At 53.3% G+C, this 18,506-nt stretch overlaps 1 protein-coding gene across 3 annotated transcripts in view; it reads left to right on the top strand.

Moving 5' to 3' along the window:
• CHCHD3 (coiled-coil-helix-coiled-coil-helix domain containing 3) overlaps positions 1 to 4,274 on the top strand; it is a 289,840-nt gene extending 285,566 nt beyond the window's left edge. For all 3 annotated transcript variants that reach the window (XM_075558684.1, XM_075558682.1, XM_075558683.1), the window contains one exon: positions 3,645 to 4,274. In XM_075558684.1, the coding sequence (XP_075414799.1) occupies positions 3,645 to 3,671 (27 nt within the window). In that variant the 3' untranslated portion in view covers positions 3,672 to 4,274. The remainder of the gene's footprint in view (positions 1 to 3,644) is intronic.
• The last annotated feature ends 14,232 nt before the right edge of the window (positions 4,275 to 18,506 follow it).

Raw genomic sequence — 18,506 nt, 5'->3', positions numbered from 1 at the left:
GAACCAGCAGCCAGCTCCACAGGAGAAAGATGAGGCTTTGGGTCCTGTAGAGATGTACAGCCTCAGAAACCCACGGGGGCAGTTCTCTGCCCAGGAGGAGCGCTGTGGATCGGAATTGAGCAGATGACAGTGGGTTTGGAGACCTCATCGGAATCTCAGGCTGCCCCTGGGAGCAGGGCGGGGGGAGTGCAGAAAGGTGAGTGCTTAGCTATTAACCCAAAGGTGGGAGGTTCAAAGCCACCCAGAAGCACCCAGAAGCAGCATCGGCTCCTGGATGTCACAGCCTCTCGACGCCCTGTGATGCCCATGGCTCCACAGCATCTGCCGCCCCAGCCCTCCACCACACCCCCCCTCCTCCCGCACCCCCGCTGGAAGAGCACAGCACTGCGCTGAGCCCCACCTAGGCTGTGTCCCACGTCCCCACATTAGGTCAGCCTTCCTGCTTCTCCGCCCACCTGCACAGGGCCTTTGGGAGCCCTGGGGCAACGTGAGGCGCTTTCTACCAGAACCATTTTACTCTCCTGGCAGTCCAGGCTGCCCTCATTTCTCTTAAAGACACAGGGACAGCCGAGAGCTGACTCGCTGCGATGGCAGTCGGACACTCCAAGAAGCTACTGCCCAGACGTCGGGACAGGATTCTCTGTGATGGAAATATTCGAGCAGGCGTCCGCCTGTGGCTGTAATCAATGAGCAAGACCCTCCTCCTCCTCCTCTTCCTCCTCCTCCTCCTTCTCGGCCTCGTGGGTCCCAATGTGACTAGCCGTGCAGGGGGCCCATTGGCCTCATTGTCTGGAGCCAGAAAGACTTGAAGGTCAAGCTGGCTGTCCCCGCAGTGACACACCCAGGTGCTCACCGCAGCCACTCTGAAGGATGAGCAGAAGCCATCCTGAAGTGCTGGCAGTTTCCTAAAGGAAGGCAGCGATTTTTTTATAACTTGGAGAGCTGCTTCTAGGAGGAATTTCCTATGTTAATTTATGCCGTGCTAAATTTAGGCAGCGCTGAAATTCAGCCCAACTGTAGCTCCCATGCAGGGTCCATGCAGAAAGGACACGGGACGTGACAAGTGGGCACTAGGCTCCCCCAGCCAGAGACCCGTCCAGTTTGCGCAGGCTTCCTCGCTGGCCTGTATAAAGACACCCTGAGTCATCCATGTGCACGTTCGCGAGCATGTATGTTACACACACACGATAATGTTGTCAGGGGCCATCAGTTGTTTCCAACCCAGTACAACCCAAAGACCAACGGAAGGAAACAGCGCCAGGCCCTGCGCCGTCCTCCCCGTCGTTCCTGTGGCTGAGCCCGTCATGGCAGCCTCTGTGTCCGTCCATCTCCTTGAAGGCCTTCCTCTCTCACTGCCCACCATGCTACCCAGTCTGGTCCCTCCCGACCACATGTGCGGCTTCTGTTTGTTGTGGTGGAGAATACAGACAGCAGAACCCGATCCAGCTTAGCAGGGTCTGCCTGTACGATGCACCGACGCGGCTGTTGTCAGTTCGATCCCGTGTCGATGAAACAAAGCACCTCCATCAAGTGCATTCCAGTCACGGAGCGGAACCGCCCCCGGGTGTTCAAGACTGTAACTCTTTACAGGACTAGAAAGCCATAGTGTCCTTAGATGATCTCTGATCCTTAAATCATGTCTCCAAACCAAGAAAGAACTTAGCTTACCTGTTAAAAGAATTAAACGCCTGGAGAATTAACGCTTCTTTACACGACCCAGCTTCTCTGATGATCTGCTCAGCTTGCAGGTTGAATAAGTATGGGGAGAGGGTCCCGCCCCGATGCACACCTTTGCTGGGTTTAAACCACACACTATCCCCTTGTTGTCTGTTTGCACAGCTGCCTCTTGATGCACGGACCGCTTCCGAAGGAGCACAAGGAAGACTTCTGGTTCCCATTCATAGTTGGGCACCATCCGCATAGTCAGATGCCTTGGCACAGTCAATAAAACACAAGCAAAGATCTTTCTGGTGTTCTCTGCTTTTCAGCCGAGAGCCACCAGTGATAGGCTTGGAACCTCTGGCAGCTGCCTGTCAGTGTACTGCTGCGACCGTTGTTGGATGCTCTTCAGCAAGATTCTACTGGCGTGTAAAGATGTTGTTCTTTAATTGAGCGTTCGGTTGGGTCACCTCTATTTGGAGTGGGTACAAAGAGGAGCCTCTTCCAGTCAGTTGTCTTCCAAATTCCCTGGCATTGAGGAGCACATGCTTCCAGTACTTCATCAGCTTGTAGGAACATTTCAATTGTCATTCTATCACTATCTGGAGCCTTGTTTCTGGCTCAGGCTCTTAGTGCAGCCTGAACTAATGCCTTCAGCACCACCGGTTCTTGCTCATATGCCACCTCCTGAGGCGGTTGACTGCAGACCAGTTCTTTCTGGTGCGGTGGCTCTCTGTGTCCTTGGTGCGTCCAGCATCGCTGAATATTTTGCCCATAGACTCTTTCAGTGTTGCAACGCAGACTTCAGTGTTTTTGCCTTAAGTTCTTTTCGTTTCAGGTTTACTGCGCGTGTTCTTCCTCTGTTGGTTCTAACTCTAGGCCTGTGCACATTTCCTCAAGAGGTTTGGCTGTCTTCTCAAGCTTGCCTTAGCTACTCCATGGTGGAGAGCGAAGGGGGTGTGGGCAGCCTTTACCTCTGTGGCCCGCCATGCACTTAATTTCGGTAGGAGGTGTCTACCAGTGCTTCCATGGCACCTGACTGGGTGCTCAGGCACCATGTGGGGGAGCCTGGGTGCCAGCTGACCAGGGCCACCTGGGACTGAGCTAGCCTCTGCATCCTGTGCCATCTCAGAATGAAGGAGAGAGTCACTCCTTGCTCCTGGCGTTCTGGTATGAGCTGACTATTCGGCCAGCTGGGTGATCCCATTCTGACCTGACCGTTGGCAATTCTTCCAGCCCTCCTCACCCCCAAAGTAAACACCTACGTGGAATGTGGGGCCACTACTGCAGTCGGGCTTTGCCCCCCGTGGGAGCACCTGAACAGGTGCCGTCTGGTGGGGGACTGGTGGGTAGGAGCGGACAGGCTTCCAGGTAGAACCTCCTGGGCTTTGAGAGGCTCTTTCTCCGGGCCTCTGACTTTGAGATGCCTCCACCCTCGGTCACCGTGGTTGCCAGAAAGGTCTCCACATACCTCTGAATGGCTCTGGTCATGAGATAGTGTGTGCACTCCCATGCCACCACTCACTCTCACTCTCTCTTTCTCTCTCTCTCTCACATACACACACACACACATCCGCAGTTGGGAGCCTGGCCTGGTGGTGGGGAGGCTGTTGGGGGCTGAGACTGGGACAGCAGTGGCGTCTTCCACTGGTGGTAATATTTTGAGACCAGGAAGCACATTACGGTGGATATTTGAAAAGCAGCCCAGACGGCACTAGACAGTGACTAGGTTCTTTTGTTTTGTCCCCTCTTCTGGTGGTAAAAGGAGCCCTCGTCCACTGGGTTTCCCTTTTGAATGCAAACCTCACGGTCAGCAGTTTGAGCTCACCAGCCTCCCTCTGGGGAGACAGACGAGGCTTTCTGCTTCCATAAGGAGCTACCAGCCCGGGAACCCCCCAGGCCCTCCCCTGTCCCGCCGGGTCGTGTGAGTCGCCGTGTGCAGCCAGTTCCGAGACTGAGCTTAACCCTTCCTGTTTGTCTTGCAGAGGAGCTTGCTGGAGAAGGGAGGCTAAAACCCACGGCGGAAGCCAGCGGAACTCCATCCACTCGGGTGCCAGAGGTGGCATTTCCCCCCCTCCCCCCCAAGCCCCCATGAGAAAACCACTTACCGAAACAGAACATGAAAGAAAGACACCAGAGGACGGCTTCGACAGATCCAGTCCCAGTCGGACCAGGCCCAGCTCAGGGACGGGCTGGCCCCTAGGACAGCTGCCGTGTTGGGAGTGCCCCTGGGTGGTGGTGAAGGAGGGCTTGTCTCCTTCAGGGTGCGGTCCCCAAGCCTCTCTCCCGCCGCAGTGGGGCAGCCAGGCAGCGGTCTGGGCTAATGGGATGGTCCCGGTTGTGGCCCAGTGGCTTTCTCTCCATTTCTCTCCTCCTGGACGGATTCTGTCTGAGCTCCGGCTCTAACTTGTCCTGGGGATCTCCCGAGGGAGGAGCGAGAAGGAGAGGAGCCTGTCCTTTCATGGGAATCATGCTGATGATTGCAAGTACACCGGGGCTCTCTCTGATTTAATCACTGTAAAGGCAGCCTTGGCTTCCACCACCCCCCTCGCCATCATGAATACCGACCTCTGGACTCCCGCTCGGCATCACTAATAAACGTATTTTGTGACAAAGGCCGGCGTGCTGTGGCCCCAGGCCTCACCTGTTTCTCTGGCCGGTTGGCAGCTTCACTTAGGGGACCGAGTCAATCCGTGTGCGCCGACGCCACGTCCTTTAAACGGCTCCGCTGCACCTGGCGCAAGCCAAATGGAACTTAGCCTGGGCCCCCTGGGAAGGAAGGTGCCAGAACGCTTCTTCACAGAGCCCATGGCCTCCCTTTTGGGGGGTGTTTCGCATCGTCCTGCCTGGGCCCTGGGCTGGCTCCCGGCAGCACCGGGGGTGGTTAAGCTACAGCCGTCCTCCCGCGGAGCTTTCCATCTTCCCGGTGCCCGCCCAGCGTCCTGGTGACCACTGTGGCTGCTGTGCCCGCCTGCTGGGCGTCCAGGCATCCACGTGGCTGTGGAAAGGTCTTCCTGGGAGACCGCGAAGTTTGTGGGCCTGCTCTGGGGTGCTGTCCAAAAAAAACCAGGTTTCGCTTCCCGAGGGAAGAATACCTGCCGGGGGAGCCTGGGGGCCGGGGACAAGTCAGGGCGTCACTCGTTGGGCAAAACATCTCCATCCCTTTTACTGTCGACAGGAGGGCAATGGCAGAGCCTACTGCTCGGCTTTCCTGTGCAGAAGCCACTGGGCCCGCTCATGCCGCTGTCCTCGGCTACGTCATCTCTCAGGAGCCAGAGTCCCTTCTGAGTCGCCTCACCCCTGCAGGACAGAAGCGCCGTGTGCTGTCATCTACTGGGACAGACCGTCACACCTTTCTCCCGTGGAACCTCCAGCCTTTCCCTCCGCGGCCATGTGCTTAACCGCCGCACCACCACTGGCTGTAACCCAGTATTTACTGGGACGTTCCCATCCCAGGCTGAGTTCACCCCAGCTTCCTCTCGACAGAAGGCGTGTGGGGATAGCGCCCACTCGCCCGCTGCCCCTAGTAAAAACCAACTGCCATCGAGTTGATGCCAACAGTTGGTTTTTGTTCGGAGCACTGGGCAAGTAGGGGGGTATCTCCACGGGCCTGATAACCTCTGTTGACAGGAAGTTGGGGCAAAGGCAGCCTGGAATGGGAACGTTCCGACCAAACCGTGCACGTGGCGCAGGTAATGTCGTATTTCCAGAGAGCCCTGCACTGGTTCCATTTGGATGGCAGCCTACAGCACCCCGAGGGGTGCACCTGTAGACCTGGCGCCGCGGCTCCCCTCTCTGAGTGAGGCGAGGCCCCATGAAGACTGGTGCTGCTGAGACAGGCCCCGGGCCAGGAGGAGCCGAACAGCAGCACGCCTGGCAGCTCACGATGGCCCCCAGGGAGCCACGTGGGAGCACAAGCAGGTACACAGCAAGCAGTGTTTGCTCAGTGGCTGGCTGGAGTGTTTGCAAATCAGCGCACTCACAAATTCACCCATCTAGACTTTGTTTTGCAATCGAGAGCCACGAGCTCGGCACATCCCGGGCTGCCAGGTTCATCTCTTGACGGAGAGATGCCACCTTGGAGAAGGGTGCATTCCCGGCGGAATCGGGACAGAGAGCCTGCTTTGGTCAGTGCCTGTCTCCCAGCACCTGGTGTTTAGTGCCATCATCCTGCTAACAGGACAAGGGGTAAGGGATAGGGTGGCACTTTGGGAGAAAAGGAAGACAGATCTCCCTGCCCACTGTCACCCCTCCGCCCAGGTGGTTGGCTCTCGCAGGGACACTCTTGTGACTGACAGGAGGCACACGAGAATGAGACACTCCAATCTGGGGGGGTGGGAGGGTGGACAAGGCATTAGCTACAGGGCTGAGATCTCCCAGAAATACCTTAAGTCCGCCACAAAGTTGATTTTGAGGCACACGTTCAGAAACCTTTTACAGTTCTTTGCCCGATGTTTTGAGATTGCACACTCCATGACTCCACCCCATGTGGCTGAGACCCACCTTTTCAGAAGCCAAGAAGAACCAAGTCCCCTGATCATATGGCCCCTCCCAGGAAAAGCGCACAGTGGGGTCAGCCAGCACCAGGGTCTCTCCGAAGTTCTTCCTTCTCACACACACACAAAAAAAAGCTTTTAAGAAATAGCAAATGCTAGGAATCCACAGACAGCAACTGTGGGTGACTAAAAGTCAAACACCAGCCTGCTGGTCAACCACCCAGTTTCCTCCCAACAGCCATTCTGAGTCGTTTTTTGCCTGGAAATGCACAAGGTGTCAGATGCCCTCGGGCCCGGGCCAGTGCAAGCCTCTGGACCTGAGCAAAATGTCGGCTAGCTCCTGGGTAGGTATGCCGGCACTTCTAGAAACCCACTTCTGGGATACGTGGGCTCTGGCCCTTTCGAGATGGGGAACGAGAGCTGTGGAAGAGCAGGGGCAGGCAGTGAGGATTCTGGGATTGAAACCAGCGGTCCTGAGTTGGGGGTGGTCTGTTTTGCACTCATCAACTGGGAAAACACTCGTGGCTCAGATTCTTCCTCTCACTGCATCCCATTTCCCCAAAGTTCTTGCTCCTTCAGTCTGCTCAACCTCCTCAGCCTGCCGGCGCCTCCTGAGAGCTGGTAGAGGAGCTGAATTGCCTGACCCCAAGTCCCCAGGGACCAGCTCGGGCTCCTTGGCCCCGATTCCTGATGTCCCCCTCCTTTCCTTCCCCAGCCTCCTAAATTGTTTTCTTCCTCATAGACTTGGGACTTCTTAGTTAATCATGTATTATGCTTGAAGTTCTTTTATGTTTAGGCCATTGTGTTAGACCAGGTTGGCTAGAGAAACAAATCCAGAGACAGAGGTGCGGAAGAGAGAGCTTCAGATCCGAGAGTAATTGTATATTAAGAAAACATCCCGGCCCAGTCCAGATCAAGTCCAGAAGTCTACATTAGCCCATGTGTCCTGTACCAGTTCTGCCCTGCCCCACAGGCTCACTATGAGTAGACATCGACTCAGTGGCAGTGAGTTTGGTTTGGTACTTTTGGAGAAGAGATAGATAGGACGAATAAAGCATTGTTACAGAAGCACCGATCCTCTAGTAAAACAGTGAATGTGAAGGGATTGCGTGAATATCTCCCACCTGCAAGTCTACTCACTAAAGAAGGCAGTGTTTCAGTCTTTCTCAGCCCCTCCCTGAAAAATCCTGCCCTTCAATGAACACCACATCCAGACAGCAGCTGGGACATCTCTCGGGGAGTCAAATTGTGCTCCTTCAAACCTGCCTTGAGTTTTAGAGACAAAAAGAAGGCTGCGGGGGCACAATCGAGACTATAAGACTATACGGTGGCTGGGGTAAGGTTTCCCAACAAAATCTCAATGCACTTGAAGAACCAACGGGTACATCCTGAGGGTTACAAAAACCCACAACTGCTTTCCGGTCCTTTTTCTCACCAACGGGCTCCCTGGCAACACGTGCGTCTAAAGCACTTGAGACGCAATCTTACCATCCCCCTTTGAAGGAGCACTCCAGGTTGCCTTTCCAAGACAGGATTGTTCTAGAAGCCTGTGGTATTTTCGACATTCTTCACCAGCCAATTCACCAGGTAGAGTGGCTGGAATTCACAGGCAAGCTGAGGATTCTCCCATGGACCCCCGGGGCCTCGCGCCTCCTTCTGAAGATAGCGGGTTGAGTTTCACAAATCAAACCAAACACTGCCATTGGCTTCATTCCGACTCTGAGGCCCTATGGGACAGGGTAGACCTGTACCCCATCCCACCCCACCCCCCGCGCCCCTCCTCCCAAGGTTCCCAGACTGCAGCTCTCACCGCCATTGAGGCCACGCTGACTCAGCGCCACCTCTGTGGGCTTCCCAGACTCTGACTGTTTCTAAAGCCCCGTTTTTGTCCCTCGGAGCTGCTTGTGGGTTCGAACTGCCGACCATGCACATCGCAGCCCAGGTTCCAGCAGCATGGGCTCCCTTGGAAGGCAACGAGGACTTGCTTGACAGGAGAGCCCCTTGCCCACCTAACACGGGCTTTTACACGAAGAATTGTGGCCGAGCCCCAGACAGCTTCGGGAGCTTCGAGTTCCATTAACTCCGGAGCCCCGTAGCGGGTAGATCCTAGCTATGGGAGAAAAATGGCCAACCGCCTAATTCACTCTCCTGCCTGCAGGCGGCTGGCTGAGTGAAGGCGGCGAAAGTTTGCACGTTCCCTGTGTGCCATCTCCCCAGGTGCCTCCAGCCTCAATATTGCTGCTTGGTCCGTGATAAAGAGTCACTTTTGTTCTGGGGTGGGGGTGGGGGGAAGCAAAGTCTTCATCTCAAGCTAAGGCTTCCTCTACTCGCCCATCAGTTATCTAGAACATTCCAAGCAGACCCCCCTCCCACCCTCCGCCCCCGGTCTGTTCCAGACAGTGTCCTGTGTTTTAGGGGACCGTCCGGTGCAAAATCCAATTTGTGCTCAGGAAATACAGTCACCCTAGGTGTGCCCTTCAATTTAGGAAGATGGAAACTGGAAATTGAAAGTATTAAGCTCAGTCCCGGAAACTCCCTGCCATCAAGCCCACTCGGGCTGGAAAAGCAGGTCCGGCTCCGTGTGATGAAGTGCTGGCAGCCCTTGAAGTGTGTTTGATGAGGCCAGGCCTCCAGACACTTCAAAGGGGTCCCACACAGCCAAGCACCACTGGGCACATCCCCGCCCCCACCGCCTGGCTGCCTGCCCTTGGAGGATCCTCACCAAGCTGTGGTCATTGTCACTGCAGAGAGGACAAGTAAATTGCATTTTTGCAAGGCTTTTAAATGCAAATGAGGAAGACCAAGTCGGTGGCATATTCCATTCGCAGGGGCCTTTCCTCCCTGGACTCAGTCTGTAGGCGCCCTTTCGGGTCCCCACTCCAGCCCTCCCCAGGCCGGGGCCTGGGCACCTGCTGAGGTGCTGCCCCTGAGACAGCTGTGGGCCACATCCCTCTCCCTCGGTCAGTATCAGACCACAGCGTTGCTCTGCACCTCTCAAAGGGACCCTGTGCCCAGTCTCGGATCCCAAAGATAGTGTCTGCCTGGGGCTGGAGGGACAGCATGCTCTTGCCTGCTCTGGAGGCCAACTGCAGCTGTAAGCTGGGGGTCCTGCCTGCAGAGGGGGCCCAGGACGGAGCGGTCCACTCCTCGTTCATTCAGAAGGTACCTTCACAACAGCCATATGTCACATGTGAGCCCCAAACCACATCCAGCCACGTGTCACGTGAGCCCCAGACGGCGCAGCCTCCCTCAGGTGCTGAGCGCCAAACCTGCAGCTCTCCGCAGTGACAGAGATAGGTGTCTTCCTCCCACCGGAAGTGAGTCTGTGCCAGAGGCTGGAAAGATGCCGTGGCAGAGAAGCCGGAGTGCAGCTGTGACTCACCAGTGAGGTGATGGCATTTCAGGAACATCAGAAGTTATGGCCCAGAGTCCTTGGGGCCACTTTCAATGTGCCTCTTAGTGGGGAAGGGACTTGTCAACTCAGACCATTAAAGCTCCTCTAGTCATCATGTTACAGCCACGGCCACTTGTCACACGGATATTGCACCTGATTCATGCACCAGTCACCAAATCAGCCAGCAGGTCTCTGCACCAGACAGGGTGCTGGATGCGAGGGGCTTGGTGATGGCCCCAGAGAGTTTACATTTGGGGAGGAGAGGGTTGAACAATCAGCAGAAGGTCAAGTATTATTAGAAAAGCCAAATCTCCAAGCTCACTGCCCTTCAGGACAGAGTATATCTGCCCATGTGGGTGTTGGAGACTGTCAGTCTTTAGGGGAGCAACCTTGCTGTCCGTGGAGCCAGCGGTTGGTGGGTTTGAACTACTGACCTTGCAGTTAGCAGCTTATCCAACAGCTCCACTAAGGCTCCTGAGATGGAAATAACCACACCTGGCAAATGAAGAGCACTCTGCGAGAAAGGGGCTTGGAGCTTGGGGTGTGTGCTGTTTTGGATAGGGTGGTGAGGAAAGAACCAATGAGATGATCGGAGTGCCATGAGAACCAGCCATAGGAAGATCTGGGCATGTGCTTTCCATGCTAAGGTTGCTGTCCATGCAAAGGTACTGGGGTAGGACCAAGCCTGGCATGTGGGGGAAGCAGAAAGGAGACCCAAGTGAAGAGAAGGCTCTTTGGGGTGTTGGGACATGAGTGCAGAGAGGTAGGCATAGCCCAGCCCAGTAGGGCCTGTAGCGCCTGGTCCGTCATTCAACTTCGAGGGGGTTGCCCCAGGGCATCAGCTGATCCGACTGACCTTTACTGAAGATCGGTCCAGCCACTGTGAAGAGTTCACGGAAACAGTGAGATAAGGTAGACACCGTGAGAAAAGCAGGAGGCTGTTGCACGAATCATAAGCAAAAGGTGGGGATGCTGGAATGTCACTAGACCTAGATGCATAGACAAAGGCCACATGGACAAAGCATGGCCCTGGGTGTGGCTTTAAGAGAGGAAGCAGGTGAAGAAATGCCAACCTGTGTCTGAGAAATGAGCTGAAAGGCGGCACCCCTCACTGTGGTGGAGATGCTTATACCAGCAAGATCTGCCGGTTAGTGTGGGCAAGCGTCAGGGCTCCTGTTTTGATCAAGCCAACGTTGATACATTATGATTCAAGTACAGATGCTGCGTTGGCCCTTAAATAGACAGCTATGAGGGGCGAGTGGGGTTCAGAGTGTTCATGGAAAAATATAGTGGAAAGCTCATGGAATTTGCCCATGAACATTTAGAAACCACCTTGTGTACATCTGGGCTGAAGAAGACTCTGAGTCACCCCTGGGGAGATGGGAGACACGATGGCACTGAGAGGGATGGAGAGTGAAGAACAAGAGGAGTTGGCCCTGGTGCTCTCCCGCATGGACAAATGGGAAGAGGAGGCAGTCACAGGGATAAGAAGGAATGTCCTTGGGGCAGGGGGGCGGGGCAGGCCAACCTGGGGAGAATGGAGGCCAAGGGAAGAAAGAGTTTCAAGAATCCAAGGGAGGGCTCAGCTGGGTTCCCTGCTGCCGGTAGAGTGAGTAAGATGAGCCAACAGCTGTGGCTGTATGAGGCCGCGTGAATGGTGAATGGTGAAGGGGAAAGGCTGGCTGGTCAGGACAGGCTTGAGAAAAGAAAGGGTGCGGGGAAGTGGCAGATGCACTGAGAGTGAAGTTGCTAGAGGTGACTTGGTTCTTGGGGAGAGGGTCCTAATAAGATCGGAGGTATCATGGGTGATAGACATGCCAGTAGAAATGACCAGAACAAGGGCCAGTTCCCTGCAAGGTGCTTGAGCTTGCTAAAGGCCAGGCCTGAGCCGGGCAGGGAAAGCTTGTTGGTCGTGGCTGGGAAAAGGGAGGGTTTGCGTGTAGAGGGGGGTTTGCTGGAACGATGAGATCACTGTCTGCCGAAGGCTTTTCTGATCAACTGGGTGGGGGGCAAGCTGGGGGGCGGGGATGGGGAAGTCCCAAGGAAATGTTCCCTACTCATTATTCAAGGTAGCTGAGCGCCTTCCTTGCTCCACGCCTCTTCCTCCTGAATAATTCAGTCCAGAAACCATTAGGTGGGGCCCAGCAGTGTAGGCATCGAAGCCGGAAGGAGGGGATGGGATCGGTGGTGGCCCAGAGGTAGCTGCGCCCACTCAGGGTGAGGAAGGTGCCTTTGGGGGGGAAAGGTGGTGATGTACGGTGGATGATAGCATCCGTGGGAGTCAGGGTCGAGGTCAGGGTGGGGAATAGAAGCCGTAGCAGTGGGAATGCCCGTCAAACCGAGGACACCGATCTAATACATACACGGGAGCCCGGTTCCTTCTGATGGGATGAAAGAGCACCTGGAAAGGAAGTGAATGAACATGCACCCTGTACTTAGAGTTTGGAATTGGAGAAATGGGGATGCGAACTCACCTTTTAATTATACCAGTGGCCATGGAGATGGCAGAGGACTGATCAACCTTTAGTTGGCTGGTGTATCAGGGCTCCATGATTCAAAGCCAACTCAACAGCAACTAGAGGTCCACATGCAGGTCTGCCTGGTGCTTACACCGAGGAGCATCTCAGGAGCGGTGAGCACTCCAGGGGTCCAGTCCTTAGTCTCTAACCACCACCCTCCACTGAAAGGAACTACTGGGAGCTACGGCTGATCTCAGGCTGCTGAGCGCTTTGCTTTGCTGATCGGCTCTGGGGCAGCTCAAATGCAAGATGACATCAAAACAGGAGAACCCACGGAGAGGCCATCACAGGCCCCAGCTGTGACACAGGCAATGTCAGCATCCTAATAAACAATTGATAACGGTTGATGAGCGGTGGTACTTTGAGAATCTCTGTTCACTACGTTTCTTTTCATTGCTGAATCATCTTTCAGCGTATGGGGGAACCACCGTCTCCCCCACTGTTTACCCAGAACTTAACTAGATCCAGTGGGAATGGAATCCATATTGTACTCCAAAACATCCAGGAGACAATGGGCAAAAGGTAGATGGGGTCTATAGGTGGTGGTTGTTTAATACTGTTGAGTCAGTCCGGACACAGTGACCGTGTGTGTGCACAAGGGAGCAAAACCCTACCCTGCCCGGTCCCAGCCTCCCAGTCACTGTAACCTTGGAACCCACTGTTGGCTGTGTCACTCCTCTTGTGCTCCGACCCTCTGTAGATTAGTTACTAAATTTCTTTTATGATCATACGGTTGTTACTGGTTGTTACTACGTAAGAGACTAGCTTTCTTTGGAGCTATTGCCTCCTCAAGTATTTGGCAACATAGTTGCCTCCTCAAGTTATGTTAGCAACATAGTCTCAAATGGCTGGTCTGGGCAGAGGGTGTGATTTGTACTATTCTTAAACCTTTTGTGTTTGAAATGATTTCAAAAGATTTTTTTGTTGTTGAGTAGCTGAGGGTAAAGGGAATTCACTTTGAGACTAAATGAAGGAAGAGTGAAGACACTTATGAAGGAGAACCCAGTGGTTCTTGTGCCGCTAGACTCATGAACAAGTTTCAATAAGAAAACGAATGTGACAGGGGCGAGACCCGTGGTACAGAGAGTCTGGAAAGACCCTTTCGTATGAGGATGGTTGGTTTATGACCAAGGTGACCTTGACAACCAAAGGAGAGGAGATCGTCTAAAAAAGTAATCAACAGAGGAAGGATGATCGGGTTTTTTGTTTGTTTGTTTTTTTAATGGAAATGAGCCTACCTCACTCCCCTCTTTAAAAATACCCAAACCAGTATCATTTCAACGACACAGTAAAGGGGGGAAACGTCTAGAATACAGTGTGGATGGATAGCTTCATGAACCCAGCATAAGGGAAGAATTCTTAAATATGGTACATAAACGCCCAAAGGAAATTGCCTGACTTTGAAATTACGAATTTCTGTTCACTAACACCGTAAAGAGAATGAGAGGACAAGACTTAAGAGCAAGAGAGATTTTTTTTTTATTCAACATGTAACTAAAAAAGGGATTGCATCCAGAAAACACAAAGAACTACAAGTCAGCACAGAACCGACAGCAAACGGGGTCAGGGCGTCAGTGAGTGCTCCGTGGAACGTGCAGGGCCCCGGGGGCAGTACTGTGGAACGTGCTTGGCTGCAGGTCTCAGCATGGAGACGCAGATGGACCACAACAGGAAGCCATCCTGTACCCACCACAGGGCCCTGTTTTGACTGGAAGTGGATTTGTGTGGCTGCTCACATAGCTCGTGTGGCCCCACACATTGCAAGCTGGTACCACCAGATTGGAAAGCCATGTGGCATTATCTCATGAGCCCCGGCTGTGCTATGAGGTGAGAATTGTGCTGCTCAAGTTCAAACCCCCAAGCTGCTGCTCGGCAGAGAGATGAGGCTGGCCACTCCCGTAAGCTTTCCAGTCTGGGAAGCCCCATCGAGGGCCGCTGCGACTCGGATTGTGTAGTTGGGATAAAGCTGAAGACTTCCCTGGGTGGCACAGACACTGATGAGTTGGACCCCTGGAACTGTATTTGAACTTCAATTCTGAGCACCCCAGCTTGCATAAGGCTCTGGATGCCAGGGACAGCCCCAAATCCTTTTGCAGGGTCCCCCAATAGATGAAGCTCCACTGAATCCTTTCTGATCATTAGCCAGGGGCATGGTCATCTTGTCCGCAGGCAGAGTGCCTCACAAAGATTGCCTCCCCCGGTCTCAAGCCAGCCCTGGGAGAAGCCGTCTCTTAGGAGCTGGACTGAGGGTGGCCCTGAGGGAGGTCACCATACTGGGCACAGTCGAGAGGGCTCTCAGTCATGGGTCATGCCCTATCAATCTTGTCCTCACTGTGCTGAGCCAACTCGGGGACCCTTGGGATCTAACAACGCGTGTGTCCTAGTCCTGGCCCTCTTCCTGCTCCTATAGGCCCCCTCTAACTGAGAGGCATTGATCTACCACCTGCTATGAATGTGTGGCTGTTTCCTTTGTCCTCTCGGGTCCTTTTTATTTATAAAATTATTTTATTGGGGACTCATACAGCTCTTATCACAATCCACCCATCCATCCATCCATATGTTGAGCACATTTGTGCATTTGTTGCCATCATCATTTTCAAAACATTTTCTTTCTACTTGAAACCTTGGTATCAGCTACTCATTTTTCCCCTCCCTCCCTCACAAACCCTTGATAATTTATAAATTGTCATTATTTTTTCATGTCTTACACTGACCAGTGTCTCCCTTCACCCACTTTTCTGTTGTCCACCCGGTGAGAGGGGGTTAGATATAGATCATTGTGATCGATTTCTCCTTTCTCCCCCCACCTTTCCCTTATCCTCCTGGTATGGATACTCTCATTATTGGTCCTGAGTGGTATATCTGTCCTGGATTCTCTATTTCCAGCTCTAACCTGTTGCAGTATACATCCTCTAGCCAGATTTGTAAGGTAGAATTGAGGTCATGGTAGTGGGGGAGACGAAGCATTAAAGAACTAAAGGAAAGGTGTATATTTCATTGGTGCTGTGTTGCTCCCTGACTGGCTCATCTCTTCCTTGTGACCCTTCAGTAAGGGGGTGTCCAACTCTCTACAGATGGGCTTTGCGTCTCCACTCCACACTCCCCCTCATTCACATTGGTAGGATTTTTTGTTCTGGGTCTTTGATCAGGCCTTTGTAAAGCTTCGTATTTCAACACACCCATGGCGCCATTTTGACCTCCTGCTAATGGCCTCCCTCATGGGATTATGCGTCTTTGTCTCTGTGATGATTTCATAAATGCCCATCTTACAAGATTGTGGTCCTCTGTGTCTGTGAAATGACAGCCTGGAGCTTCTATGGGGCAGCTCTCTTCTGGCCTGTAGGGTTACTCTGAACCAGAATGGGTTGAATGCAGTGGGTTGGGTTTGGGTTAAAAGCCAAACTCACTGCCATGGTGTCGATGCCAACTCATGGCAACCCTATAGGACAGGGTAGAACTGCCCCTGTGGGTTTCTGAAACAGTAACTGTTTACCAGAATAGAAAACCTCATCATTTTGCCCCTGGGTGACTGGTGGTTTCGAACTGTTGACCTTGCAGTTAGTAGCCCAACTGTTGACCCACTACACCACAGGGCTCCTTTGGTTTGGGTTACCAGAAATAATGAGCGACTGAAGTCTCAGCAGAGGGAAAACAAACTGGAGAGGCCTCTGCCCCAGTCTTTGGGGGTGGGGGTGAGGAGCGCTGATTCTAATTTTGCTCAGTAGGGTCTGTCTGACAATCCCCCTCCACTTCCTTCCTAGCTTTCCCTGGGCCCCAAGAGCCACTCCTCCCAACCCCCTCCAAACTCCCACCCAGGAAGCAGTGGATCAGCCCTGGCATCGCCTCTGAGGGGGTCCCAGGTGCCAACACCCGGTGGCCCCACGTGGATTGTGAGAGTGCAGGGCACAGAGCCCAGCGTTGCTAAATAAAGCTCCCGGCACTGTGTGCCTGGTGAGCTCCCAAGGTCCTCTGAGGCGAGCCGATTTGGGAAGGGAGTGTGGAGCTGGTGGGGACTGGCATCTGGCTGTGAGCCTGGAATTGCTGCATCCCGCAGGTACAGAGCGCCTGGGAGACACCTGGGATCTCATCGGCCGCGGCACGCAGCAGCCTCCCCCACGGCACCCAAAAAGGAGAAAGCCCTTTCTGAGAACTCTCCACATTTCATCTGGGACTGTGCTAGCGCACTATCTTCAATGGTCCCCCCCACCGCTGGTTATTTAACCCCCCACCCCCCTCTCAAACCACTCCCCCCTCTGACTTTAGTTCAGTAGCTACAATGCCCTCATCTTCGTGGGCCCCAGGAAACACTGGGGTCCAGGTGCTGCCGTCTCTGTCCTCACCCATGGGACCTGCCAGGCTTCCAGACCACTCCTTTGGACCTGAGCGTCACTTGAAGTGCCTGGCAGGTCTGTTTTGTAGACCAAGAACGTGAAGGCACACACATGCTGCCCTTGGTGGGAGGGTGACGACGCACTAACAGCATGGCTGCAGTACTGTCTCCGTATTCTTCAGGCGTGTCTTTAGTCAGCTGTACAGACGGTACAAAGGGGCTCGGGCATGCCAACAGAGCTTCCTAAACTGTACTCGGAGCATGCAGTTAGCAGCCAACCGCTTCCCCACGTGCCGTCAGGGCTCCTTCAGCGTGGACAGGATGATAGTCAACTCAGTCTCCCAAGCAGGTGCGTTGGAACAAACAATTGGAAGAGGCATTTCTGCCTAGAAGATGCACAAGTGGCCAGCGGCCACACGAAAAGATGCTCACCATCACCAGTCACCAGGGGAACACAAACCCAACCCCTCACCGTGCTGCGATGAGAAAGAAGAGCAGTCACAAGCCTTGGTGGAGGTGAGAAGTGACAACCTTCCGGCATTGCTGGTGGGCCTGCACAGGGGTACCCCTGCTTTTTAAAACAGCAGGGAGAAGCACTACCAGGGCCTGCTCCCTTCTGAGAGAGGCTGTTCTGCTGGGCATGAGGTGTCAGCCGCTGTGTCCATCCATCTCAGCGAGGGCCTCCCCCTTTTTCACGGCCCCTCCACTTTGCAGCCCGGTAGTTCCTCGGAAATAGCAAAACTGAGTCACCGCAGGTGGCATGTGCTAAGCATACACTCAAGGGAATCAGAGACAGAATGGTCACAGAAATAGTCCTTCTTAATAACCCAACAGTGGAGACCACCCAAGTGTCCTTCAACTGACGGAGGCATGCACCCCAGTGGGATGTCCATCCAGTTGAACAGTGTTCACCTGAAAACAGGAACGAGATCCCGATCCACGCGGCAGCACAAGCGAGCCTTGACAACGGGATGCCCCGGGAAAGACGCCTTCATGCATCATGCATGGTTCCGTGAACATCAAGTGTTCGGAATAGCCAAATCCATAGAGACAGAAATAGATCCAGGGTTGCCCAGGAATGGGGGGTGGGGCAGGAAATGGATGGGATTCTAATGGCTATAAGGTTTCATTCTGGAATTTAAAAAATCCAATAAAATTAGACTGTGGTGATTACACAGCTTTGAATGTGCTAAAAGCCACTGGATTGCACATTTTGAGTGAGTGGATTTTATGTGATGTGAATCAGAGCTGAGAAAACGATGCTTGAAGCAGAACGATGAGGAGAATTCCAAAAGTTTGTGGACAAATGGAATGGAGAGATAATGGAATTTTCCCATTAAAATTGCTTTTGCTTTCTTAGTTTGCAAGAATTTGTACCACTTGTTTGTTAAAAAGCAACAGAGTAGAAAAACAAAATGCCTGTGGAGAAATAGTTGGATCCACAGTCCACATTCTTGGGAGCATGAAGAAGTCAAGTGTGGACACGTTGCACTGGACACATCTGCTGCCACAACCTCTGCCAAGTGTTGAAGATCAAGGATGTCACATTGGGGACTAAAGTGAGCCTGACCGACCACCTTATCTTTCTCCTAAGGGGCGGCTAGTGGATTTGAACCGCTGAACATGGTACTTTCAGTCACTTCATATGCATATGATAATTTGACAATGAATAAGGAAGACAAGAGAAGAATCGATACTCTGAATCATGGTGTTGGTGAAAAATATTGGACGTACCAGAGATTCCCAGGAGTATCAGAAGCTACCTACTAAGCAGATCATCCGAGAAGCTGGATCATTTTGAAAAAGAATGTGCCATCAGGATTGGAGGAAGGCTTATTAAGAACCTTTGGTAGGCAGATGACATAATCTTTCTTGCTGAAAATGAGGAGGAATCGAAGTACTCGCTAATGAAGATCAAGGATTACAGCCTTCAGCGTGGATGGCAGATCGATGAAAGGCAGACCCAAATCCTCACAACTGGACCAATCGGGGACAGCTGCACAGACCTCTCTAGAAGTATCAAAGAGCAAAGGTGTTATTACTTTGAGGACTGAGTTGCACCTGACCCAAGCCATGGCATTCTCCACTGCCTCATAGCCACGTGAAAG

This window comes from Tenrec ecaudatus, chromosome 9, assembly GCF_050624435.1.
Source record: "Tenrec ecaudatus isolate mTenEca1 chromosome 9, mTenEca1.hap1, whole genome shotgun sequence".
In the NCBI taxonomy this organism is placed as follows: domain Eukaryota; kingdom Metazoa; phylum Chordata; class Mammalia; order Afrosoricida; family Tenrecidae; genus Tenrec; species Tenrec ecaudatus.
The sequence above is the reverse complement of the archived record's forward strand: the minus strand, read 5'-3'. Positions and strand labels throughout refer to the sequence as shown.